Source organism: Callithrix jacchus, chromosome 16 (genome assembly GCF_049354715.1).
Source record: "Callithrix jacchus isolate 240 chromosome 16, calJac240_pri, whole genome shotgun sequence".
Taxonomy (NCBI): Eukaryota; Metazoa; Chordata; class Mammalia; order Primates; family Cebidae; genus Callithrix; species Callithrix jacchus.
Window position 1 is genome coordinate 54,877,433 of NC_133517.1, and position 27,079 is coordinate 54,904,511.

At 50.4% G+C, this 27,079-nt stretch overlaps 1 protein-coding gene across 9 annotated transcripts; it reads left to right on the forward strand.

Moving 5' to 3' along the window:
- Nucleotides 1-869: 869 nt before the first annotated feature.
- On the forward strand, nucleotides 870-26,245 carry JRK (Jrk helix-turn-helix protein). 9 transcript variants are annotated; one of them, XR_013528062.1, is made up of 6 exons: nucleotides 870-908; nucleotides 4,325-6,367; nucleotides 18,276-18,315; nucleotides 22,384-22,533; nucleotides 24,522-24,659; nucleotides 24,743-26,245. XR_013528062.1 is itself a non-coding variant. In XM_035276447.3 (4 exons), exons 2-3 carry the CDS (start codon nucleotides 4,787-4,789, stop codon nucleotides 18,300-18,302), a joined length of 1,608 nt encoding a protein of 535 aa, XP_035132338.1. In that variant the 5' UTR covers nucleotides 870-908; nucleotides 4,325-4,786; the 3' UTR covers nucleotides 18,303-18,315; nucleotides 22,384-26,245. The 9 variants fall into 9 exon arrangements, 4 of the variants coding, with proteins under 4 accessions (XP_035132338.1, XP_035132330.1, XP_035132329.1 ...); XR_013528064.1 differs by having other exon boundaries at nucleotides 24,522-24,645; XR_013528065.1 differs by having other exon boundaries at nucleotides 870-899.
- Nucleotides 26,246-27,079: the final 834 nt, after the last annotated feature.

Genomic DNA, 27,079 nt, shown 5'->3' on the forward strand with positions numbered 1-27,079 from the left:
TGATGGAGCCAATCCTCTATGGATACCCAGGGATGACTGCACATTGGACTCACCCTGATAAAGCTAAGAATCTCCCCATCTTAAGAACCTTAGCTTCACTGCATTTGCGAAGTCCCTTCTGCCATGTCAGTAACGTATTCACAGGAGCTGGAGCTTAGGATGTGGACATCCTTGGCGGCCATTATTCTGTGCACCACAGTCCACCCTCCAGTTTTCAAAGATTGACACAGGCCTCACGGGCCACATTCATGGACCCATCTCAAGGTCCTCCGCAGCCTCCACTCATTACCGCATCAACTCAGGTCCATACTCACTTAAGTCTCACCAGTTCGAAAGTTTCAAGTCCCATCACCTGAATCATCTAAATTGGGTCTGGATGGGGCCCCAGCTAAGGAAGGAGTCAACCAGGCGGCTGAGCGCCGGCCCTGGTGACCCGCTTCCGCGACGCGAACGCAGCACCGCCCTCCCTGCAGCGAAAACCGCAGCGGGAAGGCTGTCCTGGGCTGGGCGGCACGAACCCCTGAGTGCCTGAGGCTGCCCCAGGACTGCGGGAGCCCCAAGTCTCAGCGCAGGGTTCACTCGTCATGAAAGGAACGTGAGCCTGCGGGCGCCCTGCGCCCATTCTACAGATGGAGAGAGCAGCGCGGAACCCTCTCCCTTCCCCTCCCACGCTTCCCTTCACCCTGGAACCCCCATTCCTCCCCTCCCCCTCGCCTCCTCCCTTCCCACGCCCTCCGTCTCCATCCAGTTCTGGGAAAGCGCGGGTCCGGCTCCCATACACCGACGTGCCGAGTCCTCCAGGCTGCCTAGAGCGTCCCGGAAGTAGCTGGGGGAAGGTGGCAAGGTGCGGACCGGAGAACAAAGTGGCCGGCACTTCCGGCCAGCGGAGGCGGCTCGGGGTGAGCAGGGTGAGTGGGGTCCTGGCCTGAAGCGCCGGGCCGCCAGGCTGCCGGGCCTGGCCGGGGCGGTCCGGGTGGGCGCGGGCGCGGGCCCAGGCAGGCGCTCTTCAGTCCTCGCTGGGCGCGGGTGGCGAGGGCGGGGAGCCGCAGTCTGGGCTGGCGGGCGCGATGGGAGGGGCGGGTGGGGCGGGGCTGGTCGCGAGGCCGCGGGGCCGGGCCGAGCCGCGGGCGGCAGCGCCCCCTCCCGGGAGCCGCGCTCGGAACCCGAAGCCCTGCGCTTCCCGCGCGACCCCCGCGGCCTGAGCGTGCGGCCCCAGAGCCGAACCCAGCCCTGGCCGCCGGGCTTGGCTTTGGCACCCCAGCCCGGAGCCTTCCTGTGCTTCCCCTTCCAGGGAGGCTTGCTAACGAGGCCCGCCTGCCTCCTAAAACACCAGACCGAGACTTTTTCCCCTTTTTTACTCCATTTTTTGTTTTTGTTCTTGTCCGAAACTGCGTCTCTGCCTGCTAACGGGAACCCTGGGGTAGAGACGCTTTCCAAGCGACCCTCGCCAGCAGCCCAGCGCTCTCTGTGCGCCACGGTTGCCCCGCGAGAGGGCTCCCGGCGGGACCCGCCGCCGGCTCCGGGTGCTCTCTGTGGGGCGCACGGCCCCAGGGTCTCTGTCCCATCCAAGGCCCCAGGCTTTCTGCCCATCCTTCTCCCCTGCACTACCCCAAGCTCCCCTCTTCCCCCGGCCCCAACGCATACACAGACACACGCACACACACACACACACACAAAATATGCCCTTGCAGAGGTCGTTTCCCGTTCCCCCCAACGCCCCCCCCCCCGCCCCTCCGTGTTCCTCGGGGCCTCTTCTCCTCACACAGGATGAGACTTAGGCCTCCCATTTCTTGTCTGTCCCTTGGACACAGAATTCCATGTTTCATCCCGTGTTCACGTGGTCTTGGGGGTCAATGCTTCCTCTGCAGTCGCAAGGGAAGAAAGCACCCCAATTTCTTTCGGCATGCCGTGTTGGCCTTTTGCTGAAGACGCTTCATAAGGAATATCTGAATTTCATTTTTAAAGGACGTGTTTAGTCTTGCAAGCGGGACGACACTGTGTTCAGCCACTCCGTGTCACCGTGCCACACCTGCACGCCAGGCATGGAGACCGGTCCACAACGAGCCCGTTTCTGGTGCTGAGTCTCCTCCAGGAAGCTTTTTCCGGCATCCCAGTCCTGATCAGTCCCTCATAGGCTACTGTGGGTGTCCATATCTTCCCTAGTTTTTCTACAGCGGCTTCATATTAAAAATCTTGAGAGTGGATGGTGGCCTTGCCTCCCTCCTGTTCCCCTCGGTGAGGTGTGCATAGCTCGCTGTGCCATGCCAGGCCACACACACATCACATCGTCACCCTCAGGAAACAGTGCGGAATCCTTAAGGGCCCAGGCCACATTTTACAGACCAGGAAGCTGACTCCGAAAGAGGACAGGACTCACCCAGAGCTGGTGGCTGACAAGCCTAGGGTTAGTCTTTGGAGCTTTTGCTGCATTCGAATGCACTCCTCATTCCTCTTGAGCTCTGGCCTCAAAGGAATGTGTTTTTGTGTGCCACGTGCAAGTAGGCCTCTGGCCACACACTCTGCATGGAATTGGCAGAAGCAGTTATGGGAAGGATGCGGGATGGAGGCTGGAACTGCATGAGTCCATCGTCAACTACTGCAGCCCTGCAGAGGAGTGAGGGAAGGGAGGCCCTGGGCCTGCACATAGGTCGCATGCCACACTGAGTCGGCCAGTTGTGTTGGGGCAAACAGGTTTCAGCCCTCACCTCCCTCAGTAGTGTCTTACTGGGTGAAGCGCGTTGCACGCCCTGACTCCTCAGGCTGCCCTGGCCTCACAGGGGTGTACCCTCTGTGCCCTGCCAGTCTGCTCGGGTCTAGGGAGAGGTGTGGGATGTGGTGCAGAGGTGTTAGGAGAGGATGGAATCGTCCAGCTGGAAGGAATGAGAATGACCAGATCCTGTTTATATAGGAGATGGGTGAGAAGATAGTTCAGAACTCCAACAGGAAGAAGTGATTGATTAGAGCCGCGATGTTTCTATGCCGTTCTTCTTTATACAGGTCAAAGATGGGTATGAAACCTAAAAGCACAGCATTTCATAGGGTGCTCGGCTGGCCCAGAAAGAACCCTTGCTCCCAGGGGGCCGTCGGGTGTCCAGGCATTTGCTTCTGGCCTGAATTCGTCATTTGTTCATAGACCCTCTCAAATGAGCAGATACTGAAGAAGCCCCTGCTCCAGGCTGGCTCGCTCCCGTGTCCTCTGAGCCTGCATGTGTGAGGGTGGGTGGCTGTCTGTGTGTGTGTGTGTGTGTGTGTGTCCAGCAGGCTCTGCGGCCCTGGCGTGGTTATGGGGCCAGGTGGATGGGCAGCGCCAGAGCCTGGGGTTTCTGAGACCAGTGGCTCAGTGTGGCTGCCTGGGGCAGGGTGCCCTGAGCTGAGTGTGAGGAGTTCCTCCTGGAAGAGGCCTGGAATGGTCACAGCTGTTTGCTGTGGCTCCTCATAGACACATCTGAGTGTGTGGTGACGGAGATCAGGGGGTGATTGAGAAACTGGCCGCACCTCCTAGCCCTTGGAGGAGCTTGAGTCCTCCTGTTCTGGAGAAACTTCCAATGCCTCATTTTTCTAGAGGCAGTCTGGGGCTCTGTGTTGGCGAGAGGAGTTTGGAGACCTGTTCCAGATGGGGTCTGAGGGCATGGTTTCAGAAGGGGTTTCTAAGATCTTCAGCTGGGAGGGTTGTGAAGATTCCTCCTCCCTGCCTCCCTCCACCCCTGCCTCTGCTCTTCCGGGAGGAATAAGGGATTTGAGGAGGTGGCTAGGCCAGGCAGCTCAGCAAGCAGTCACAGCAAGAAACTGAGTCTGGGCGGGTGGGAGGTTTGTTCTTGGGTCAGCCTAGCATCTGACTTCCTGGCTTCTCTGATGGCTTCTGCCTTAGCGCTTCCCCAGGAGAGGCCAGGCTGCTCCTAGGAGAGCCACTTCTCGTTTCCAGCTCTAGCGAGTGGCTTCAGGTTGCTTGGTGGGAGTTGGGTAGACTCCAGCTGAGCAGCACACCTGGGGGCTAGGCAGGGCTGGGCTGCTCCCAAGGCTGCCCTCTCCCCATGGTGCATGCTAATGTCTGCGTGGGTCCTCTCAACGGCACTTAAGTTTCAGCTGGAGTATCCCAGTGAGGCTAGAGGCATGAGGATGCCAGGAGCGTCCCGGTGAGGCTAGAGGCGTGAGGATGCCAGGAGTGTCCCGGTGAGGCTAGAGGCATGAGGATGCCAGGAGCGTCCGGTGATGCTAGACGTATGAGGATGCCAGGAGCGTCCCGGTGAGGCTAGAGGCGTGAGGATACCAGCAGGGTCCTGTGTGCACCCGTTGCATTCCTCTCTCTTCCCCTTCTGCTTTCCAGCCCCTGAAGTGCTGTGCCTGGAGAGACCATTGTGGACCCTGGAGAGGCCCCTGCTGCGTATGTGGTAAAACCTTGACCACCCCAAACCTGGTCAGCATTTGAGGGGAGCCACTGCCACAGTACCCACAGAGAAGGCAGGGGTTGCAGCTGTGCGGAGCAGCAGAGGGACAACTGACAGGGTCACCTCCCCTGCAGAGAGAACTGGCAGCTGACCGTGCTGCTGGGAGCCAAGGCCTGGGCGTGTGGAGCCTGGAAGGCAAGGGACCCCTGAGGCAGCGGGTGCAGTGCGTGCAGTGGGGAACCTGGGAGGGACTGGGGCTGTGCTCAGGACAGCAGAGCAGGCGGGCAGAGTGGAGAGGGAGAGACTGAGGCCTGGGAGGGGAGCAGGAGGAGGGGGAAGGAGCAGCAGCAGTCCAGGCCTGGCGTGTGGCCTGTGAGCACTAGGACCAGCCACCCCTCCCCATGGCCTCCAAGCCGGCTGCCGGGAAGAGCAGAGGGGAGAAGCGAAAGAGAGTGGTGCTGACCCTGAAGGAGAAGATTGACATCTGCACGCGCCTGGAGAAGGGCGAGAGCCGGAAGGCGCTGATGCAGGAGTACAACGTGGGTATGTCCACCCTCTACGACATCAGGGCCCACAAGGCGCAGCTGCTCCGCTTCTTTGCCAGCTCGGACTCCAACAGGGCGCTGGAGCAGCGGCGCACGCTGCACACGCCCAAGCTGGAGCACCTGGACCGCGTCCTGTACGAGTGGTTCCTGGGGAAGCGGTCCGAGGGCGTTCCCGTGTCAGGCCCCATGCTCATTGAGAAGGCCAAGGACTTCTACGAGCAGATGCAGCTCACTGAGCCCTGTGTCTTCTCTGGAGGGTGGCTTTGGCGCTTTAAGGCCAGACACGGCATTAAAAAGCTAGATGCGTCCAGTGAAAAGCAGGCAGCTGACCACCAGGCAGCGGAGCAGTTCTGTGGGTTTTTCAGGAGCTTGGCTGCAGAGCACGGGCTGTCCCCCGAGCAGGTTTACAATGCTGACGAGACCGGCCTTTTCTGGCGGTGCCTGCCGAATCCCACTCCAGAAGGCGGGGCCGAGCCTGGCCTCAAGCAGAGCAAGGACCGGCTGACCGTCCTGATGTGTGCCAACGCCACAGGCTCCCACCGGCTCAAGCCCTTGGCCATCGGGAAATGCAGCGGCCCCAGGGCCTTCAAAGGCATCCAGCACCTGCCTGCCGCCTATAAGGCCCAGGGGAACGCTTGGGTGGACAAGGAGATTTTTTCTGATTGGTTCCATCATATCTTCGTGCCATCCGTGAGGGAGCACTTCAGAAGCATAGGTTTGCCAGAAGACAGCAAGGCCATTCTCTTGCTGGACAGCTCCCGGGCTCACCCGCAGGAGGCTGAGCTGGCATCCAGTAACATTTTCACCATCTTCCTGCCTGCCAGTGTGGCCTCGCTAGTGCAGCCCATGGAGCAGGGCATCCGGAGGGACTTCATGAGGAACTTCATTAACCCTCCGGCCTCCCTGCAGGGCCCCCATGCCCGCTACAGCGTGAACGACGCCATCTTCAGTGTAGCCTGTGCCTGGAACACGGTGCCCAGCCACGTCTTCAGGCGGGCCTGGAGGAAGCTGTGGCCATCGGTTGTGTTTGCCGAAGGCTCCTCGTCTGAGGAGGAGGTGGAGGCAGATCGCTTCCAGGCGAAGCCCCACAACAAGTCCTTTGCGCACATCCTGGAGCTGGTGAAGGAGGGCTCCTCCTGCCCCGGACAGCTTCGCCAGCGGCAGGCCACCGGCTGGGGTGTAGTGGGAAGGGAGGCGGAAGGGGGACAGCTGCCTGCACCCATTTCGCCAGCAGAGGCGGTGTGGAGTTCAGAAAAGACTCCGAAAACCAGCCAGGATGGTGGAGGAGACACTGGTGAGGGTGAGGAGGCCGCCTGGGAGCAGGCGGCCGTGGCCTTTGACACAGTCCTGCACTTTGCGGAGCGGCAGTCGTGCTTCAGTGCACAGGAAGTGGGGCAGCTGCGGGCGCTGCGTGCTGTGTTCCAGAGCCAGCAGCAGGTGAGAAGGCGGCATGTCGCCCTCGGGGCTGTGGTCAAGGTTGAAGCCCTCCAGGAGGGCCCTGGCGGCTGTGGGGCCATGGCTTGCTCTCCCTTGCCCTGCTCATCCACAGCAGGTGACAACTGATGGCTTGTCTGCCCTGCCCTGGCCACCAGCCTTGTTTTGCCATGCACGCTGGAGTGGCACGGTCCTGTGCCCCGGCTCTACCTGAGGCAGGAGGGCGTGTGCAGACACTTAAGAGCCCTTCCAGGAGTGGGTGGCCCATGGGTGTGGCTCAGGTGCTCAGGACGGTCCAGGCCCGAGGTTCCTGTGGATACAGGTTTTATTTTATCACTTGCTGTGGTGGAATTGAGGAAATGTTTTGGATGGGTCCACCCTAGCCTAGAACAGGCCAGAGCCTCACCCTGGAGGAATGGGGCCAGGCTGGGCCAATCTGGCTTCCTGTTTGCTGGCTGATATTGCAGTATCGGAGGGTGGAGATGTCTATCTGTCCACTTGGCGGGAAGTTGCCCTCCAGGCCAACAGGAGGCCATGGCCACTGCCCGCCACCCTTGGACAGGTTGTGTATGTCCCAAGGCCCACCTCCTGCATCTCAGAAGGCTCTATCCACTGGGCTGCTGGCCATCCCTTTGCTGGGTGGACCCCGAGCGCTGTGTCTGAGGGCAGATGGCCGAGAGCTGGGACTCAATTCTTGGCCTGCTGGTGGCTGAACAGGCCGTATGTCTCACTTCGGTCACGGCCTCAGGCAGCAGAATGACTCTGGAAGAATCCTCTGTTACGCGCAGATCCCATCATTCTGGCCCCAAGATGTGGGGGCCCCACGGAGAGTTGACTTGGTGGAGTTCCCTCCCGGGAAGAAAGTAGGAGCAGCTGACCAGGCCCTGCTTATCACCCAGATAGAGGACGTGGACCCTGCGTGCTATTTTGGCATTTTGGCTCAGAGTCCAATGTACCATATTGCCCAGAATTTCACACTTACGGCCTTTTCATGAATCCGTCTTCATCAGGCATCCAGAGATTAGTCTTCGGGTTGCACATAAGTCATTGAAAACCATACAGCTGGCTGCTTAGATTTCCAGCAGTGTTTGTGCTCTCATCCCCAGCTGTTACCACGTTAGTAGTACTTTCGGGGAGTATTATAACATATAGAACAGTATGTCTGTCCTGGTAGTTTCACAGAGGCGGTTGTGAGAGGATGTGGTTATTTTCTCCATGTCTGTAGGTGCTCTGCAGAATCTCCGTTTCAGGGGCAACACTCACTGCCTGCAGCAGAGATTCCAGAACACCCTGTGTCCACAGGGATAAGCCTCGTCTTTGAGAGACTGTGAAATAGGTGTATTCTTTTCCTTTCTTTTTTTTTGAGGCAGGGTCTCACTGTGTCAGCCAGGCTGGAGTGAAGTGGTGTGATCACAGCTGATGGCAGCCTTGACCTCCCTGGCTTGAGTGATCCTCCTGCCCCAGCCTCCTGAGTAGCTGGGACTAGGGGCGTGCACCACCACACCTGCCTTTTTATGTTTTTTGTGGAGATGGTCTCACTATGTTGCCCATTCTGGTCTTGAACTCTTGGCCTCAAGTAATCCTCCTGCCTCGGTCTCCCAAAATACTAAGATTAAAGATGTGAGCCATAGCATTTGGCCTCAATAGGTTTTTCTTGCTACGTTATTTTCAGTGCTTTGCCCTTGAATTCGCTTCCCTTCTTGAATTCGTATCATTTGGCCAAGTCAGCATGTAGTTTGCGTTCCAGCGTCTGCTGTTGATTCCACTGACACCTTTGTTCTCATGAGGAAGAGGACTGGGCTCGCTGTGGTTTCTCGTATTTTCACATCTGCAGACATGGGCAAAAGTCCTTGCTGACAGAGCCCTACCTGTGTCCTGGAAGTGTATGTTTCTTGCTTTGAATGCCTGCGTGAAGATATAAAAGCAAGTAGTTTTTAAAGATCTCTGCACCGAGTGACAGGCTGGTGGTTCCCATTCGGGTCCCGTTGCCTGGGTAGTGTCACTGCCACTGTTTGCTTCATGTGTCTGGGAACTTCTGCACAACCGTGTACTTTGTGCTGCTTCTGGGCTCATGTGTCACCTGTGGCAGAGCCTCGGAACCCAGTTTGCTGGATTGCAGCTGCTTGAAGCAACACAGGAGATGTCCGAAGGGCTCTGAAGCAGCCGAACACCCGGGGTAGGTGGAGCTGGGGAGGACATGGGGCGGTCAGGCCGAGCTCTGGGCTGGCTTTCCAGAGTCCTCTGGAGATGGCTTGTCCCTGTCCGACTATAGCTCCCTAGGACCAGAGCTCTTCCCACTCACGACCTGCTCCTGTGCTGGCTGGGCGGTAAGCAGTTGTCCCCGCTGAGTAACTCGTGGATGCTTGTCCCTGCTGAGTGGCTGTGGTGGACACCTGTCCTCGCCGAGTGGCTGTGGTGGACGCCTGTCCCCGCCGAGTGGCCGTGTCTTCAGGGTGCTCCTCTTCCAGACCAATTGCAGCAAGGCCTGGAGCCTGAATCTCAGCGCAGCCCCTGTGGCTGGAATCCCTTGTGCCATGCTGGGGAGTTGGGCCATGCTGCATCTCCCTCTCACCCGGGCTCACTGCTGGAGGTTGTCCTGGAGTGAGATGTTTCAGGAGCCCAGAGCTTGCTCATCTCTGAGCTGCTGGGCCCAGCTGCCTGGCACATACCTCCTGCCTCTGTCCTGTCCCCAGAAGGCTTTGTGGAGACCATCATGTCCTCTGTACACACTGTGTTCTTCACTTCCTGACCAGTCTCAGAAGCTTAAGTGGTTGAACATTGGAGCCTCAGAATCTGCCTGCTCAGGTGGAGCCCTGCTGTACCAGACACCACAGCACAGTATTGCAGGGCTGCGTCTCTTCACTTGTTTCTGGGGCTGCTGAGGCCCCTGGGAAGCCCTGGAGCTCACCAGAGCAGAAAGCGAAAGTCTCCAGTCCCATTTAAGTGCCTCTGCCTTTTGTCTGTGAGCACTGGGCTGGAGCCATCCCCGTCTTCTCACAGTGACCCTACAAGTCGCAGCCTCCGTTCTCCGGTGGCCAGCGGGGGCAACGAATGTTGCGACATCTGGTTTGGCACCTCTGTGGCTGCTTTCAGCCTGCTCGTAGAACCTCTTTCCACCACTGTGTTCATCTTTGCGGTGGCATCCCTGAGTGCTCAGGCCCAGGGGTCCTTTGTCCTCACTTGGGACAGGCAGCCTCTGCTCTGGGAGCTCTCATCCCTTGGGGTGTCCAGGGGAGGCCATACTTTGAGGGTGGCCTGGTGAATTCAGGGGTCGGGATGGGTAGGTGGTCTTTCAGCCCCTTCTACCTTGGGGTTGGTTTCCAGAACACCTGTACTACCTGTGCCAGCCTGGCCCTCTGTGGGTACCCTAGGCACACTGTCCTGAAAGCTGTCTCCTGTGTAGGAGGGTCTAGAGTGGACCCTGCCCCTCACTACTAACTCGTATTGTGGTGGGTAGACACACCCTGCCCTGGGCCTGTCTGTGCATTACTTCCATACGCTTCCTTCACAGCCCCGGCCATGGCTGAGCATGCAAGTGGAGACCGCTCGGGCCACCCCTGATGCCGCAGGCCAGGGCTCTTACCCAGTGGGCCAAGATTGATTGCAAGTGGCAGGTTGATTGGTGAAAAATAGGAAGGCAGAAGGGAAGTTGCAGCCTCTGCCCACTGCTTCCCCAGCTCCCCGGGGTTGGAGGACTGTCATCAGTTGTCCACAGGTAGAGTCCATTTGGAGGAGCTTCAGGATCACAGTGGCGAGATGTGCTTCTGGAGGGACAGGGTGCGAGGCAGGGATTTGCACGAGGTGTAGGCTGCATCCATTCCTGGGAGGCTGTGGCACAAATCAAGACCCTTATACACCACTTCAGGACCTCACCTCGCGCCCCACTATGGCGAGCTGGGTGTGGTGGCTCCCGCCTGAAATCCCAGCACCCTGGAAGGCCAAGGCAGGAGGATCACTTTAGTCCAGGAGTTTGAAACCAGCCTGGTCAACATAGGGAGACCCCATCTCTACAGAAAATAAAAGAAAATGAGCCAGGTGTGGTGGTGTGTGCCTGTAACCCCAGCTGATAAGGAGGCTGAGGCGGGAGGATCCCCAAGCCCAGGAGTTTGAGGCTGCAGTGAGTTATGGCCACTGCACTGCAGTCTGGGTGACAGAGTGAGAGACCTCATCTCAGAAAAATAATAAAATGTGATTACGAGGTCAGACGTGGAGATCAGGGTGGGGGAGACCATGAGGTAGCGGGTAGGATGTGGACGGTCATGGATGGGTGAGTGTGGCAGCTGTGAGGGGTGGGTGGTGGGCTGGGATGCAGGTCCTCGGCAGGGCTTCTGCACTTCTGCTGCTTACCCAGCCCCGTCTGGGTCCGAGGACTCTCCTTGACGGGCTGAGCTCTCAGGCACTGCCTTGGGCTCAGTTGCTTGCTGGGAGGCTGGGGAGAATGAACCTGTGAGGCCTTGTTTGAGTTTTTCCCTGCCCAGCTCCGGTAGACCCCAGGCCTGGCTGTCTGCAAGGCCAGCAGTTGCAGTCATAGCAGCCACCAGCCTCCCAGCTGAGCCCCAGCCCCCCCCAACATGCTTGCTCCTTTGGCCACGTGTGGACTCAGCTCCGGCCTCCACTTCCACATGTGGACCCTCAGACCTTGCACATTTGTTTCCCTTTCAGGGCAGTGATGATGACATGAAATGAGGTGGGGTCCTTCCTGTTTAGAGATGAGACGGGGCAGGGAGGGCAGGTGTGAAGTTGCCGAGGGCAGAGCCAGACCCAGGGCTGCCTGTTGAGTCCAGCAGGGACCTGCTCCTGGTGACCAGCCTTATGTTCTCCACTGCTCGTTCCCTGCCAGTCACCAGCTGCGTGACCTTGAGCAGTGCCCTCCGGTGTGAACAGAGGTGAAAACGCTCCTTTGCCAGCCTTTTTAGGGCCCACTCTTGTGTGAGGCCTTGAACCTCATTTCAGTTCCATGGTGGCTGTGAGCCTCTGAATCGGCATGGCCCCTGCTGGGTCTTGGTCTCAAAGGCAGCATGATGGCCTCCCTGCGGCAGCCCTGCACCCAGTGGGTAGATCCTGGGAGGCCCACTGGCCATGGCTCCGCCCTCTCTTGGAGAGCCTGATAGCACAGCCTTCTCCACACCCAGGCTGGCTGGGAAGCGACAGACGAGGTGCTCGAAGGCCCTCTGTATGCGGGTGGTCCCATCCCGCACAGGCCAGGATCGTTGGGCCTCCTTATCAGCCAAAGGAACTGAGGTCCAGACCATGGAGTGTGTTGCCCAGTGTCAGAGCCTGGTCTGCTCTTGGGTCAGGCGTCCTGCACTGATTCCAAGCCACCCCAAGCCAAGGTATGTCCCTGGACCCATTTCCTCTTGAGATCTTGGGTTTCCTATTTCACATGTGTGTGCAAGAAAGGCCTGTCCTCTAAGGTGGCCATGAGGCTCGGTGGGAGGACTTGGCACCTGGCCAGCCTCTGTTTGATTGCATCTTGATGGGCTGTCAGTTCTGTAGAGAAAGAAATATACTAGGAATCCCGTTCTTCCTCCCAAATTCTCTCTGGCAGAGGGAGGTGGCCACACCCCCATGGTGTGGACATTCTGACACTCCTCCACAGAGCAGCAAAGTTCTGTTGTTTCAGGAAACGGCTCCTTGAGGATGTGGTAGCGACCTCACCAGAGGAGTTGGCAAGTCCTAAGTCCTGCCTGCAGGCTTCTACAGAGACGTAATGTTGGAGAACTTCTGCCACAGGGCAGTGTGGGTGAGACCCCTCTGTCCCCACCAATGTGGCAGCCCTCTCCATGACCATGGTGTTCAGGACTGCATGTTTGTGTCCCCCCAAAGTTTGTATGTTGAAACCCTGACCCCCAACAGGGTGGTATTAGGAAGTGGGGCCTTTGGAAGGTGATTACACTTAGCTGAGGTCATGAGGGGGAACCCCCCAATGAGATTAAGTCCTTATAAGGAAGGAACTAGAGTGAGCTCACTTTCTGCTGTGTGAGCACACCAGGAAACTGCCATCTTCTGGGCTTGGTAGCTCATGCCTGTAATCCCAGCACTTTGGGAGGCCTAGGCATTAGGACTGCTTGAGCCAAGAGTTTGAGACCAGCCTAAGCAAGCACACCAGGAAACTGCCATCTTCTGGGCTTGGTAGCTCATGCCTGTAATCCCAGCACTTTGGGAGGCCTAGGCATTAGGACTGCTTGAGCCAAGAGTTTGAGACCAGCCTAAGCAACATGATAAGGCCTTATTACTTAAAAAAAAAAAAAAAAAAAAAAGAAAAGAAAACCACTGTCTGCAAATCAGAGAGAGCCTTTAGCAGACACCAGACTGCCAGTGCCTTTGATACTGGACTTCCAGTCCCCAGACCTGTAAGAAATTAGTTTCTGTTGTTTAAGCCACCTAGCCTGTGGTATTTCGTTATAGCAACCCACATTGACTGAGACATGCAGTAAGGGGAGAGCACAGGTTCCAGCCTGCTTCCGGTTCAGGCAGGTCTGCCATTGCCCTTCACTCCCCAGTGCCAGTCATGGGCCAGGCCCCTGGGGGACTTGGGATGAGTAAAGCATGCCTCTGTCATTAAGGTTCACCTGGTCTAAAAGGGGAGGCAAACCCACACCGCCCACCTTGACCCAGACAGAGGCGATAAATACAGAGCACTTCATGGCCAGGGCCTGGACCCTGGGGGAGTCCCACCCTACCCTAACCAGTGCCAGTAGCAGAGGGACCCTGGAGTTGTATACACAAGATAGCAGGCTAGTTCTTGCCCACATACTAGCCAAGGAGGGCAATCAGGGCTGGTGAATCAGCTTGACTGTCTGGCAGAGCCAGGCTCCTCCTGCCATGATCTAGTTTGAACATTTGTCCTTTCTAATCTTACATGGAAATTTGATCCCCAGTGTTGAAGGTGGGGCCTGGTGGGAGATGTTTCTGTTACTGGGGTGGATCCTTCCTTTATGACTAGCTTGGTGACATCTTTGTGGTAACAAGTGAGTTCTCACTTGCTTAGTTTCTATGTGAACTGTTTGTTAAAAAGAGTCTGGTACCTCCCTCCTTTCTTCCTCCTCCTCTTGCCATGTGATGCTGCTCCCTTTGCCTTCCATCATGAGTGGAAGCTCCCTGAAGCCCTCACCAGAAGCAAATGCCAGCACCATGCTTCTACAGCCTGCAGAACTGTGAGCCAAATAAACCTCTTTATAGATTACCCAGCCTCAGGTATTCTTTTATACCAAGACATGCCATATGTATCTCATGATGGGAGCCACAGGGTAGAATATGTTGTAAGACAGCTGCTCTGATCCCCACCACTGCTTCTGCCTCCCAAAAGCACACCACTTCCTCCGTGTGCACACATCACTTCTGCTCCTGTCCATTCAGCCAGGTCCCAGTCATGTGAGTACCACTAGCTGCAAGGGGGTCTGGGTAGCATGGATGTAGAGGATGAATGAGCGAGTATAGGACTCCTCTAACAGTGGAAGTCGGCCCAGGCCTTGTGCCTCCATGCCCTTGCCAGCAATTATGTCTGAGCCCCTGCTCATCCCTGTAAGGAGAGAGCAGGGCTTCCAGCCTGCTTCAGGTCCAGGCAGTTCTGTAGGCTTCGAGGATGTGGCAGTGACCTCACCAGAGGAGTTGGCAATTCCTAATCCCTGCCCAGAGGCTTCTACAGAGACTGTTGGAGAGCTGCCTCATGGCAGTGCTGGACACAGGGCAGACTTAGGAGGCGAGCTCAGGGTGTGAGGGATGGAAGCAGGCAACAAGTGGGCCTTATGTACAGAGTGGGGATTCTACGCTGCGAGGCAAGCCCGGGAAACCTGGGGTTACTGATCCCCCACCACCAAACACTCAGTTCCCAGAGTTAGGGAGAGATACAACATTGTCCCCACCCCAAACACCAGAGCGCTCTCGATTCCTCCCACAGGAACTGACTTCATTTGTAACGGTGTGAAGTTCAGGCTTAAGGGTTCTCTCAACAACACTGGAAGTGGTGGAGAAAGGCAGTGTGGTAGATCAATCGATTTATTGGAGATCTATGGCAAAAATATAGTCTGGCTAGGGGCCATGCAAGTATCTCAAATACTAACTTCGGGAACTATCCCTTCAAAGGAGTCCAAATTTGACTGGATTAACCTGTGAGGCAATTTATGTCCAGAGCACTATTCAAAGCAGTAGAACAATCAGCTGACAGGGAGGACAACAAAGAGCTTTGCAACCCTTTGAGACCACTGTTGTCCAGGGCGACGGAGGGAAAAATCTGAGGTGCAATCAGAGGCGCTGGGGTGTGGGGTGGGGAATAGGAGCCATTAAAATAGTCTAGCCGGTCACTGAGCAAAGAAACCGGGAAAACAGTCTGAGATCGGGTTGGCTAGTACCCAGAATTGCTACAGTATGTTACCTAAGAATGTCCACTCTTCAGCATAGTTATGAGGCATGCAAAGAACCAGGGAAGTACTGCATATACACCAGGGAAGAAGGCAGGTGATAGAAACTGCCTATCTAGAGGAAGATGTTGGATGTAAAGGAAAGACTTCAAGGTGGCTGTTATAAATACATCATAAGAATTAAAGGACATCATGACTAAATAAAGAGGGTAAAGCTATAAAGGAAGGAATGAGCCAATAATTGTCTCAAAATGAGATTAAGAAGGTAGCAATTATATATAAGAATGGCTGGGCGCAGTGACTCACACCTGTAATAATCCCAGCACTTTGGGAGGCTGAGTCAGGGAGATCATCTGAGCCCAGGAGTTTGGTACCAGCCTGGGAAACATAGTGAGAACTTGTCTTCATAATTTTTTTTTCAACCAGGTGTGGTGGCACACACCTATGGTCCTGGCTACTCAGGAGGCTGAGGTGGGAGGATTGCCTGAGCCTGGGAGGTCAAAGCCTGCAGTGAGCTGTGATTGTGCCACTGCATTTCAGCCTGGCAGTGAGCTGTGATTGTGTCACTGCATTTCAGCCTGGCAGTGAGCTGTGATTGTGCCACTGCATTTCAGCCTGCAGTGAGCTGTGATTGTGCCACTGCATTTCAGCCTGGGTGACAGAGCAAGACCCTCTCTCAAAGAATCAGATGAAAATTGGAGTTGAAAAGTACAGTGACTGAAATGAAAAATTCACTAGGCAAGCTCAATAGTAGATTTGAACTGGCAGAAGAAAGAATTAGTGAACCTGAGGAGACAGTGATGGAAACTATGCAATCCAAAGAACAGAGAGTAAAAGGAGTAAAGAAAAATGAAGAGAGTCTTAGAGAAATGGATGATACCACATGAACTGCACCAACATACACCTGGAGAGCCAGAAGAGAGGAGGGATGGAAAGGAGCAGAAAAAAATGTTTAAAGAAAGAATGTCTGAAAAATCCCCAAATTTATTGAAAAATATCAACCTACAATCCAAGAGGCTCAGTGAACTCTAAGTAGGGTAACCAAAGAGATCCACAAATAGACCCATCATAGTAAAATGGCAAGAAGCCAAAGAGAAAAATCAAGAAAACAGAGAAAAATGATTTATCACTTGCAAAGGAACCCCAGTAAGATCAACAGCTGACTTCTCATCAGGAACAGTGGAGGCCAGAAGGAAGAGGGATAATATATTCAGAGTGCTCAAAGAACAGCAACAACCACCACCAAAAAACTACTAAGAACCCTATATCAACCAAACTAGCTTTCAGAAATGTAAGCAGCTGGGCATGGTGGCCAAGGTGAGTGGGTCACCTCAGGTCAGGTCAACATGGCGAAACCCTGTCTACTAAAAATACAGAAACTAGCCTGGTGTGGTGGTGTGTGCCTGTAATCCCAGCCACTTGAGAAGCTGACGCAGGAGAATTGCTTGCACCCAGTTGTAGAGGTTGCAGTGAGCCGAGATTAGGGCCAGTGAACTCCAGCCTGGGCAACAGAGGGATACTGTGTCTCATAAATAAATAAATAAATAAATAAATAAATAAATAAGCAATTTAAAGATCATCCCAGATACTACGTATAAAAGCCAAGAGAACTTGTTGCTGGCTGGCCCACCTCATGAGAAATATGGAAGGAAGTCTTTCAGGCTGAAAGCAAATGACCCCAGATGGTATTTTTTAAATCCACATTAAAAACAACACTAGCAGAGATACGTGTAGCATTGTTTAAAATGGTATAAGTGCATATTTCTTCTTTCTTAATTGATTTAAAAAGCAGTTGTATAAAACACTATGCGTATAACGTATTATTGGGTCTATCACATATAGGCATATAATGCATTTGTCGGTAATACCCCAAAGGAGATGGGTGGAAGCAAAATTAACTTGCTAGGAAGTGAGTCCAGGTAGTAACTCAAATTCACAGAACCGATAAAGAGAACCAGAAACAATAAAAAGAGCGTTACTGCAGCAGAAGCTGTACATGTGTACTTGTCCTCCTTCATCTCCCCATTTCTTTAAAGAGCATCACATTGCATCAGAATGACAATGTGCCACTGGGTTTGTAACATTTAGAGAAGTGGCATGTGTAACGGTAATACCACAGAAGGGGAAAGGGGCCGGAGCTGCGCAGGAGCTGCATTTCTGTCTCTCCCTGGAATCGGTGCCGATCCAAAGTGGGTTCTGATAAAATGTAAATGGTGATCCCCGGAACAACCACTGAAGAGATAATTCAAAAAATAGAGTGAAAAAATCATTAAAGAAATAAAAATGCTACGTTGGGAAATAGCCAGTGTAAAAGAAAGCAGCAAAGGACGCAGCACTCACTCAGTGTGGCCCGTGCCGTCCACATGGCGGCAGTTACTCGTCCAGTCTTCCTGAGGCCTGGCTGAGTCGCTGGTGCCATCCCATTGTGCAGAGGAGTGGTTAAGGGTCAGGAGCGGCAGGGATGGTCAGGGACACAGCGTTTCGAGTCTGGAGCCATCTTACTCCACAGCCCAGGATCTCACTGCAGTGCTTCCACTGCCTGTTGCCTATGATTCCCTACACTTTTCTTGGCTTCCAGCGGCCTCTGCCTTAGCTGTGTCTGCCAGCCTCCTGCTGTGCTGAGCTGGATGTGCTGGGGGTACCTCTGTGTCCTGCTTTCCCTGGGTAGACCTGGTGGCACCTGCTGTCCTGGAACAATTGCTAACGACACCCCTTTCACTCTCAAGAGTGTCTGAATTGTGTGGGGCCACACCGTGGGGCCCAACCTTCATGCAGTGCCTCACACATGGTGTCTGTGGGGTGTCAGCTCTTCAGGGGCCCCAGGCCAGCAATCATAGCAGAGGTCGCCATCAGAGGACGTTGAATGGTGCAAGCAACCTCTGAAGTCAGTGCTGGCCCCCAGAGTCTCTGTGTGGACGGTAACGTGAAGCAGCCTTTGCTGGGGAAGGACCCATCTCGGGGGCAGACTGAGTCAGTGTTCATCTTACCTGTGTTGACTGATGTCTCATATTTCCCTAAAATGAAGAAAACCAAACTGTGCTCTGACCACCAACTGGGCACATGTCATCAGGACCTCCTGCGACGTGTCATGGGCGTGTGTCCTCAACTATGGCAAAACAAACCTTCTAACTTAACTGAGACCTGTCTCAGGTCACGTTTCAGTAATCCAGAAGGGATTCTGAGTGGAGGTGCCACTAACCTTTGAAAAAATCTCCTATTGGCACTTGGTACCAGCTAGAGCTATCTTTATGACTTGACCCAATAGGACAATTCAGTGAGGCTTGGAAGCACCCCCTCCAGAGAATCCCTGAGCTGCCAAAATATGGTTGAGATTTAATATTTATTGTGGTGTTCAATTCCCTTTTCTTTTCTTTTTTTTTTTTTTTTTTTTGGCAGTGGTGTGGGGGAGTTGTACTTGGGAGTTGTACTTGCTTCCAGCACAAAGCGGGCAAGGTTTTTATGCTTCTGTGACGATGGAAGGCAGGTAACTCTTTTACAGAGTTTGAGCTCACTTTCAACAGGGAAGATGAGGGTTTTTTTCCTGCTTCTAGGATGGTGGAGAGCAGTCATCAGCCTGAGACCCATCCCTACGTAAGTAACTGAATTGGGGTTTGTCTTGACTAAAGTTAACAGTAACATCCAACTGGTCTTAGTATCTCCTTACCGTTGGAGCGCTCGGTTGTGACGTTAAGTCGTGCAGTCCTTTGTTTTGCTTTGCTGGTTTTTTTTTGTTGTTGTTTGTTTCTGCTTTTGTTGTTTTTTCGGTCTTTTCCCCATTGGGTTTGACCAACTCTATCTGACTTGATTAAATTCGAAGGAAAGTTTCAAATTATGGGGAACAAGGCCTCTGAAGTGGCTAAATTCCCACCAAAAAAAAAAAAAAAAAAGATTTTTGATCTTCACTACTTAAGGGACTTTATTTACATAACAAGGCCACCCTTTTGCCAGCCAGGCCAAACTGAAAGCAGTGGCTGTGACCCCAAGCTACAGGTCAGTGCCCAAGGCTCTGCCTTCTATTTATTCCAGCACGAAAGCTGCGTTTGGGTCCTCAGTCAAGTCCTTTGAGGTCTGATACTTCTGAAATAGCAGAAACTCGTCCTAGCTGAAATATGGTAATGAGATTTTAAAACATTGTTTTAAAAGGAGTTCAGTTCCTCCAAGGTATTTGAGTTGTGAAAGAAAAAAAAAAAGGAGCTCAATAGTTGAAAGTCAGCTAAATTAAAGCTAACATTCCAAGATGTGTGTGTGTATGTGTGTGTATGTGTGTGAATGTGTGTGAACGTGTATGTGTGTGTGAACGTGTGTGTATGTGTGTGAACGTGTGTGTATGTGTGTGTGAACGTGTGTGTATGTGTGTGAACGTGTGTGTGTGAACGTGTGTGTATGTGTGTGTGTATGTGTATGTGTGTGAACGTGTGTGTATGTGTGTGTGTATGTGTATGTGTGTGTGTGTGTGTGTGTGTGTGTAAAAGGCCTTAGTGTTGTTTCTGTTTTTTTCCTCTCCTGGGACCCTGTCTTTTTTTTTTTTTTAAGCAAAGGTTTTTTTCTTTTCAGTTGATTGAATTCTATTTTCTTCATTTGCTTCTGCTGTCTCTTCTTTCTCTTGCACCCTCTGCTCCATGGGGGATCTAAAATAGTTTATAACAGCCGCGGTTCCTTAAAGAAATGGAGAAGGTACTAGACTCCCTTTGGGGGAGAAACCTCTGTTTCTCTTTATGGAACCCCAAGAATGTAAACAGACGTGTTTGTCTCAGCTCTTAAACTACTGGATTTTGTATTGTGTACCTAATGTTTCATTAAAGTAGTTATTGCAACAGAGACTACCTTTGGTTTTTAAGGAAAAGTGTAGTTTAGACACTGAGAAATGTCTTTGTATTAGACCATTTTCACGCTGCTGGTAAAGACAGACCCAAGACTGGGCAATTTATGAATGAAAGAGGTTTAATGGACTTTCGGCTCCCCATGGCTGGGGAGGCCTCACAATCATGGTGGGAGGCCAGGAGAGGCAAGTCACGTGTTACATGGATGGCATCATGTGTTACATGGATGTTATGTGTTACATGGATGGCATCGTGTGTTACATGGATGTTATGTGTTACATGGATGGCATTGTGTGTTACATGGATGGCATTGTGTGTTACATGGATGGCATCGTGTGTTACATGGGTGTTATGTGTTACATGGATTGCATCGTGTGTTACATGGTTGTTATGTGTTACATGGATGTTATGTGTTACATGGATGGCATTGTGTGTTACATGGATGCTATGTGTTACATGGATGGCATCAAAGAGGGAGAGCTTGTGCAGGGAAACTCTCATTTTTAAAACCCTCAAATCTCATGAGATTTATTCACCATCATAAGAGCAGCATGGGAAAGACCCACCCCAAGGTTTAATTACCTCCCACCAGCTTCCTCCCACAACATGTAGGAATTGTGGGGGTAGCAATTCAAGATGAGATTTGGGTGAGGACACAGCCAAACCATATCAGTCTTCATTAAAAAAATTTTTTAAAGTGCCCTGTAAAAGCATCATGTAGTTTAGTCTCATAATCATTCTCCCACGTGGAGACACAGGATTCAGTGTGGGCTCTGTCCAAAGTTCAGAGATCCAGTTAAGAATATAGTCTTTAAACAACAGTTGTCTCCTTTTTCAATCCTATGATAGATTTCTATAAATTTTATGTTTGGTTTGGCATGCATCTTCAGTCTACCCCTAGCACTACCAGACTTTTTCTCTCTCTACCTTGAGATGTAAACTTTGCTATCTGATTTTTCATCTAAGAGTCATTTGCTTCAATATGCAGATTTAGGGCTATTTAGTTGACAGTAGCCAGGGCAATAAAACAGGTTATCAAGAGTTTACAAGTCTAAGCTGGGGAGAAAAAGGAGGTCTTAGGAACCTACAAGATGTACTTCTATTGGTATTCCTAATATGACTACTCATTTGTTGTATACACAACATTTCACTACTGAAAATATATGAAAGAGCTCTGCTTAATTGGCTTAAGAAAATAAAAGCCCTTGAATCAAATACTGTATCAGGAAAAAAGAAAATACTAATCAAATGCTTTTTGAAGTTTATGTAACTTAAGTAAAATTGTTAACAAATAAGCTAGCTCTAAAATTATTGGTAAAGTAATATTAGCAATGTCTTGAGAACTGCCAGCATACATTTTTGTTTGCATTTATTAAGCAATTTCATACCTCTCCCTGTCAAATACTATAAGGTGTCAAAATTTGGCATAGAGGTTACAAAACTATAAGCCAAGCCTAAAACAGTGATTTTTGCTTGTGTAATTTTTAATAAGGCATTGATATTGATTTAATAAAAATAGCTGGATCTTGAATTTAGTAATATTACCATAACTTCTAATGTTTTGATGGTTTTAGGTGGTTTAGTCCATAGCCAGTAGGGTTTGTTAACATCTTTGTTTCAAAGCTAAATGATAAACTAAGTTCCTCCTAAGTTAGTTTGACCTACACCCAGGAATGAAAAAGGACAGCTTGGAGGTTCAAGGCAAGATGGAGTCATGTCAAATCTTTTTCACTGTGTTAGTAATAATTTTGCAGTGGCAGTTCTATAATTTTAAATGATGACTGTTGTAGTTTTCATAGATAATTGAGGTGAACAATTAAAATAATTAGGTAAACATAATGGGATAAATACCTGTAGGCAAACTCATCTAAAGTGAAATTAAATAGTAGATATTTCATTATTTGTGTATTTTCAAATAAAAATATATTTATAGGAAAACATTCTTTCTAAAAAAAAGTGTGTCCTTTTAGGAAAAAGGTGAGCAATTTTTGTCTCATTCAAAGCTTATTTAAAGGTCATGTATAAAACAAGGTAAAAGAAACCAAAAAACAAGAGATGTAAAGAAAGCTATAAAAAATAAAGAGGTTTTTATTTGGTAAGAAGGCTTAAAGAGAAATAAATTTATATGAGAAAGAATCCTGAATGGTCAATTTAGTCCTATAGTAAAATGACTACTGGCTAAAAAAGTGTTATTCAGATCAAACCTGAAGGTCCAAGCATGTCATGAATGGTCTGTGTAAATCATAATAAGGATGTATTTAAAAAAATTTTTTAAATTGCATTTTAGGTTTTGGGGTACATGTGAAGAACATGCTAGATTGTTGCATAGGTACACACATGGCAGTGTGATTTGCTGCCTTCCTCCCCATCACCTATATCTAGCATTTCTCCCCATGCTATCTCTCCCCAACTCCCCACCCCCTGCTTTCCCTCCCCTATTTCCCCCCAACAGACCCCAGTGTGTGATGCTCCCCTCCCTGTGTCCATGTGTTCTCATTGTTCAACACCCACCTATGAGTGAGAGCATGTGGTGTTTGATTTCCTGTTCTTGTGTCAGTTTGCTGAGAATGATGGTTTCCAGGTTCATCCATGTCCCTACAAAGGACACAAACCCATCGTTTTTGATGGCTACATAATATTCCATGGTGTATATGTGCCACATTTTCCCTGTCCAGTCTATCATCGATGGGCATTTGGGTTGGTTCCATGTCTTTGCTATTGTAAACTGTGCTGCGATGAACATTCGTGTGCATGTGTCCTTATAGTAGAACGATTTATAATCCTTTGGATATATACCCAGTAATGGGATTGATGGGTCAAATGGAATTTCTCTTTCTAGGTCCTTGAGGAATTACCACACTGTCTTCTACAATGGTTGAACTAATTTACACTCCCACCAACAGTGTAAAAGTGTTCCTGTTTCTCCACATCCTCTCCAGCATCTGTCTCCAGATTTTTTGATGATTGCCATTCTAATTGGTGTGAGATGGTATCTCAATGTAGTTTTGATTTGCATTTCTCTAATGACCAGTGATGATGAGCATTTTTTTTTATGTTTGTTGGCCTCATGTATGTCTTCTTTTGTAAAGTGTCTGTTCATATCCCTCGCCTGCTTTTGAATGGGCTTGTTTGTTTTTTTCTTGTAAATCTGTTTTAGTTCTTTGTAAATTCTGGATATCAGCCCTTTGTCAGATGGGTAGACTGCAAAAATTTTTTCCCATTCTGTTGGTTGCCAGTTCACTCTAATGACTGTTTCTTTTGCTATGCAGAAGCTCTGGAGTTTGATTAGGTCCATTTGTCTATTTTGGCTTTTGTTGCCAATGCTTTTGGTGTTTTGGTCATGAAGTCCTTGCCTACTCCTATGTCCTGAATGGTTTTGCCTAGATTTTCCTCTAGGGTTTTTATAGTGTTAGGTCTTATGTTTAAGTCTTTAATCCATCTGGAGTTAATTTTATTGTAATTTCTGCTTTCTTCACATGGCTAGCCAGTTTTCCCAACATCATTTATTAAATAGGGAGTCCTTTCCCCATTGCTTGTTTTTGTCAGGTTTATCAAAGATTGTATGGTTGTAGATATGTTGTGTTGCCTCCAATGCCTCTGTTCTGTTCCATTGGTCTATATCTCTGTTTTGGTACCAGTACCATGTTGTTTTGATTACTGTAGCCTTGTAGTATAGTTTGAAGTCTGGTAGTGTGATGCCTCCCACTTTGTTTTTTTTGCTTAGAATTGACTTGTCTATGTGGGCTCTCTTTTGGTTCCATATGAGGTTTAAGGTGGTTTTTTTCAGTTCTGTGAAGAAGGTCATTGGTAGCTTGATGGGGATAGCATTGAATCTGTAAATTACTTTGGGCAGTATAGCCATTTTCATGATATTAATGCTTCCTAACCATGAACATGGAATGTTTCTCCATCTGTTTGTGTCCTCTCTTATTTTGTCGAGCAGTGGTTTGTAGTTCTCCTTGAAGAGATCCTTTACATCCTTTGCTAGTTGTATTCCTAGGTATTTTATTCTCTTTGTAGCAATTGTGAATGGCAGTTAGTTCTTGATTTGGCTCTCTTTAAGTCTGTTATTGGTGTATAGGAATGCTTATGATTTTTGCACATTGATTTTGTATCCTGAGACTTTGCTGAAGTTGCTTATCAGTTTCAGGAGATTTGGGGCTAAGATGATGGGGTCTTCTAGATATATAGTCATGTCATCTGCAAATAGAGACAATTTGACTTCCTCCTTTCCTATTTGAATACCTTTATTTCTTTTTCTTGCCTGATTGTTCTGGCTAAGGATGTATTTTTATAAAAACCAAAAACTTTATGTGATCAAGTTGTCATATTATTAAGTTTTGCTTGGCCTAGGAAAAAAAACCGAGATTAAATTTTTTAAAAATTGAAGTTATTACATCCATGTAGCTCTGAATGCACAATTAAAATACTTGTGACATTGAGTTACAGGGCTTTGACTCCTGGGTCTAAAAGCGACACAAAGTTCTTCTAAGTTTTAAACACCGACAGCAATTAAGGCCCCCCTGTTTAGTCCCAGTAAAAGATTCAAAATAAACTGCATTTCTGAGACACAGGGCCAGAAATTAAAGCTATTCAACTCCTCAAGGCCCAGGGACTATCACGAAGAGGTACAAATCCATGGCTGTACTCAGAGGAAAACTCTGTCTCAAAACAAAAAGGCTATGTAAAAAAGAATTATTCTTGCTGCACTAAATACAAATAATTAGGCCAAGTATAATAAAGCAAAACAGTCCTACCATGATTTGTGCTTAGTACAAATGGGAAACTGGAGAAGGAAAAATGACATTTCAGAACCTCTAGTACACCTGTTATTAGATTCTAGTCTTGCCTAATATTTTAAAATTTTTATTATTCTTTAAAGTTATGACTGAATTCTAATTTTTCTTGGCTACAAGTTTTCAAGATAATGTTTTCAATTTTTTTCCTTCTTTTCCCCTCATTTTTCTTGATTTGGAGTCACTGAAAACTAAGCTGTGCTTCCATAAAGTCCTACAAACTAAAGCCAGGCAGCTTCAACTTCAGAAGGAAATAACAGCAACCTATTCACATAGAGAAGCCACTTTCACACCTGCCTCCTGATGTATGGACTGCAAAGTAATGTGGCCTATATCCATTTTCCCAGATTGTTCTTTAGTTTGCTGTTTTTCTCCCTTCCTCACCCTATTTTATTTTCATAGGACATGAGACTTCACAACCCTCTAAAAATGAGCTTTTCTAATAATTCCGGACCTGACCGTACAGGAACTAACTATTTTAGCCGTGAGAGACTGGACAAAACCTGAGACCAGAGACCCATTTTCTTCTAAAATGCTTTCTCCAAAAGAGTTTTTAAAAGAAAAGGGGAAAATGTGAAAGGAAAACATCTTGGGGCCCCAAAATCATTAAGCTAAAGGGAGAAGTCAAGCTAGGAACTGTTTAGGGCAAACCTGCCTCTCATTCTATTCTAAGTCATCCCTCTGCTCACTGAGATAGATGCATATTTGATTGCCTCCTTTGGAAAGGCTAATCAGAAACTCAAAAGAATGTAACCATTTGTGTCTTATCTACTTGTGACTTGGAAGTCCCCTCCCTGCTTTGAGCTGTCCTGCCTTTCCAGACGGAACCACTGTTCACCTTGCATATGTTGATTGATGTCTTATGTCTCCCTAAAATGTATAAAACCAAACTGTGCTCTGACCACCTTGGACACATGTCTTCAGGACCTCCTGAAGCTGTGTCACCAGCGTGTGTCCTCAACCTTTGCAAAATGAACTTTCTAAATTAAATGAGACCTGTCTCTGGTTTTTGAGGTTCACAATTAATAGTCAATGACATGAGGGATAAGCCCTCCTCCTCTCCTGGTTGTGGACCAATAGTCAGTGGCGTGAGAGATAGGCCTACCTCCTTTCCCAGTTGTGGACCAGTAGTCAATGGCATGAGAGATAAGCCATCCTCCTCTCTTGGTTGTGGACCAGTAGTCAATGGCATGGGAGATAAGCCCGCCTCCTCTTCCAATTGTGGACCAATAGTCAATGATATGAAAGATAAGCCCGCCTCCTCTCCTGACTGTGGACCAATGGTCAATGATGTGAGAGATATGCCTGCCCCCTGTCTCAATTGTGGACCAATAGTCAATGACATAAGAGATAAGCCTTCTTCCTCTTTCAATTGTGGACCAATAGTCAATGATGTGAGAGATAAGCCCGCCTCCTCCCCCAACTGTGGACCAATAGCTAATGATGTGAGAGATAAGACCGCCTTCTCTCCCGACTGTGGACCAATAGTCAATGATGTGAGAGATAAGCCCGACTCTCGATTGTGAACCAGTAGCCAGGGCGTGAGAGAGAAGCCCTCCTCCTCTCCATTTGTGGACCAATAGTCACCAACATGAGGGATAACCCCTCCTCCTGTCCCAGTTGTGGACCTTTCCCTCTTTATTATCTTGCACCTGACTCAGACCAGAAGGTGCAGAAGACCCCCTGACCCTTCCATCCTCCGTGTTCAATACACCTCTCCTGGAAAGAACACGGCCTCCCCTAGCTGGATGTGCTGGCTTTGTGTGGACAGTGTTGAAGCCGTTAAGCTTCCCAGACTTTATACCAAAACCTCTCCACTTTGGAGCATCAACTTCCATTCTTTGGAATCTGTGTACTCAGGTGGCTTTCTCAGCATTGTGTGCAAATAAACTACACTTAACCATATTCCATGCTTCCTGATATTTTTAAGGTTGACAGGGGCCACTGGCAGACTCATGTAGCCTCATCGTCACCCTAGACAAGGTGACTGCGGGCCTGGCTCAGAAGTCAGCTCTGGTGGACACAGGGAGGGGCCCAGGACAAGCAGAGGCTGAGTCTGATGTGCAGCTGCAGGGCAGTGGAAAGAGGCTGCCCCACCAGGAGCTGTTTTCTCCCCACTTCCCTTCTGAAGTCCTAGGCTGGGCCTTGAGCCTGTGACCCCATTCCACCAGCCTCCCTCTTGCCCTCCCCTTCTTCCCACACCCAATTCTCTTCTGCCTGCCCAGGTCCCAGATGCCAGAGGCTCTGCTGTCTGCAGAGGGCAGGGGAGGTGTCACGGGCTTTGGGAACTGTAAACATAGCCAAGATGCTGGCCCTTCCCTGGGTAGGAGAGCCACCCACCCACCTTTCCCCAGGGCTACTGCCCAGGCTCTCCCCTGGCTGGCAGCCTCCTCCCAGATACGAGTGGGCTGGGTCATCCTCTCTCCTAAGAGGGTGGCTGAAGCTGGGGACTTGCAGATGTGGTGCTGCGGTTCCCCTGGGGTCCCTGAGGGAAGCCAGGGGCTCTGTGGGCTCTGTGGCAGGGAGCCCTGGGCTTGGACTCCATGCCATCCTGCACAGCCGTCTGAGGGGCAGGAAGGCCTGGCCAGGCTGGGGATAGGGAGAAACCTGGACTTGTGGTGGCAGCTACTGTCACCTCTTCATTTCAGATGGGGGCTGAGCTCGGCGGGCAAAGGCTAGGGAGAGGGCACAGTAGAACTGAGCCCAACTCTGTGGGACCGGGAGCTGGGTTCATCCTCC

Bases quoted from the DNA above. Each gene is read 5' to 3' on its own strand.
- JRK (XM_035276439.3), top strand. From the start codon at position 4,787: ATGGCCTCCAAGCCGGCTGCCGGGAAGAGCAGAGGGGAGAAGCGAAAG.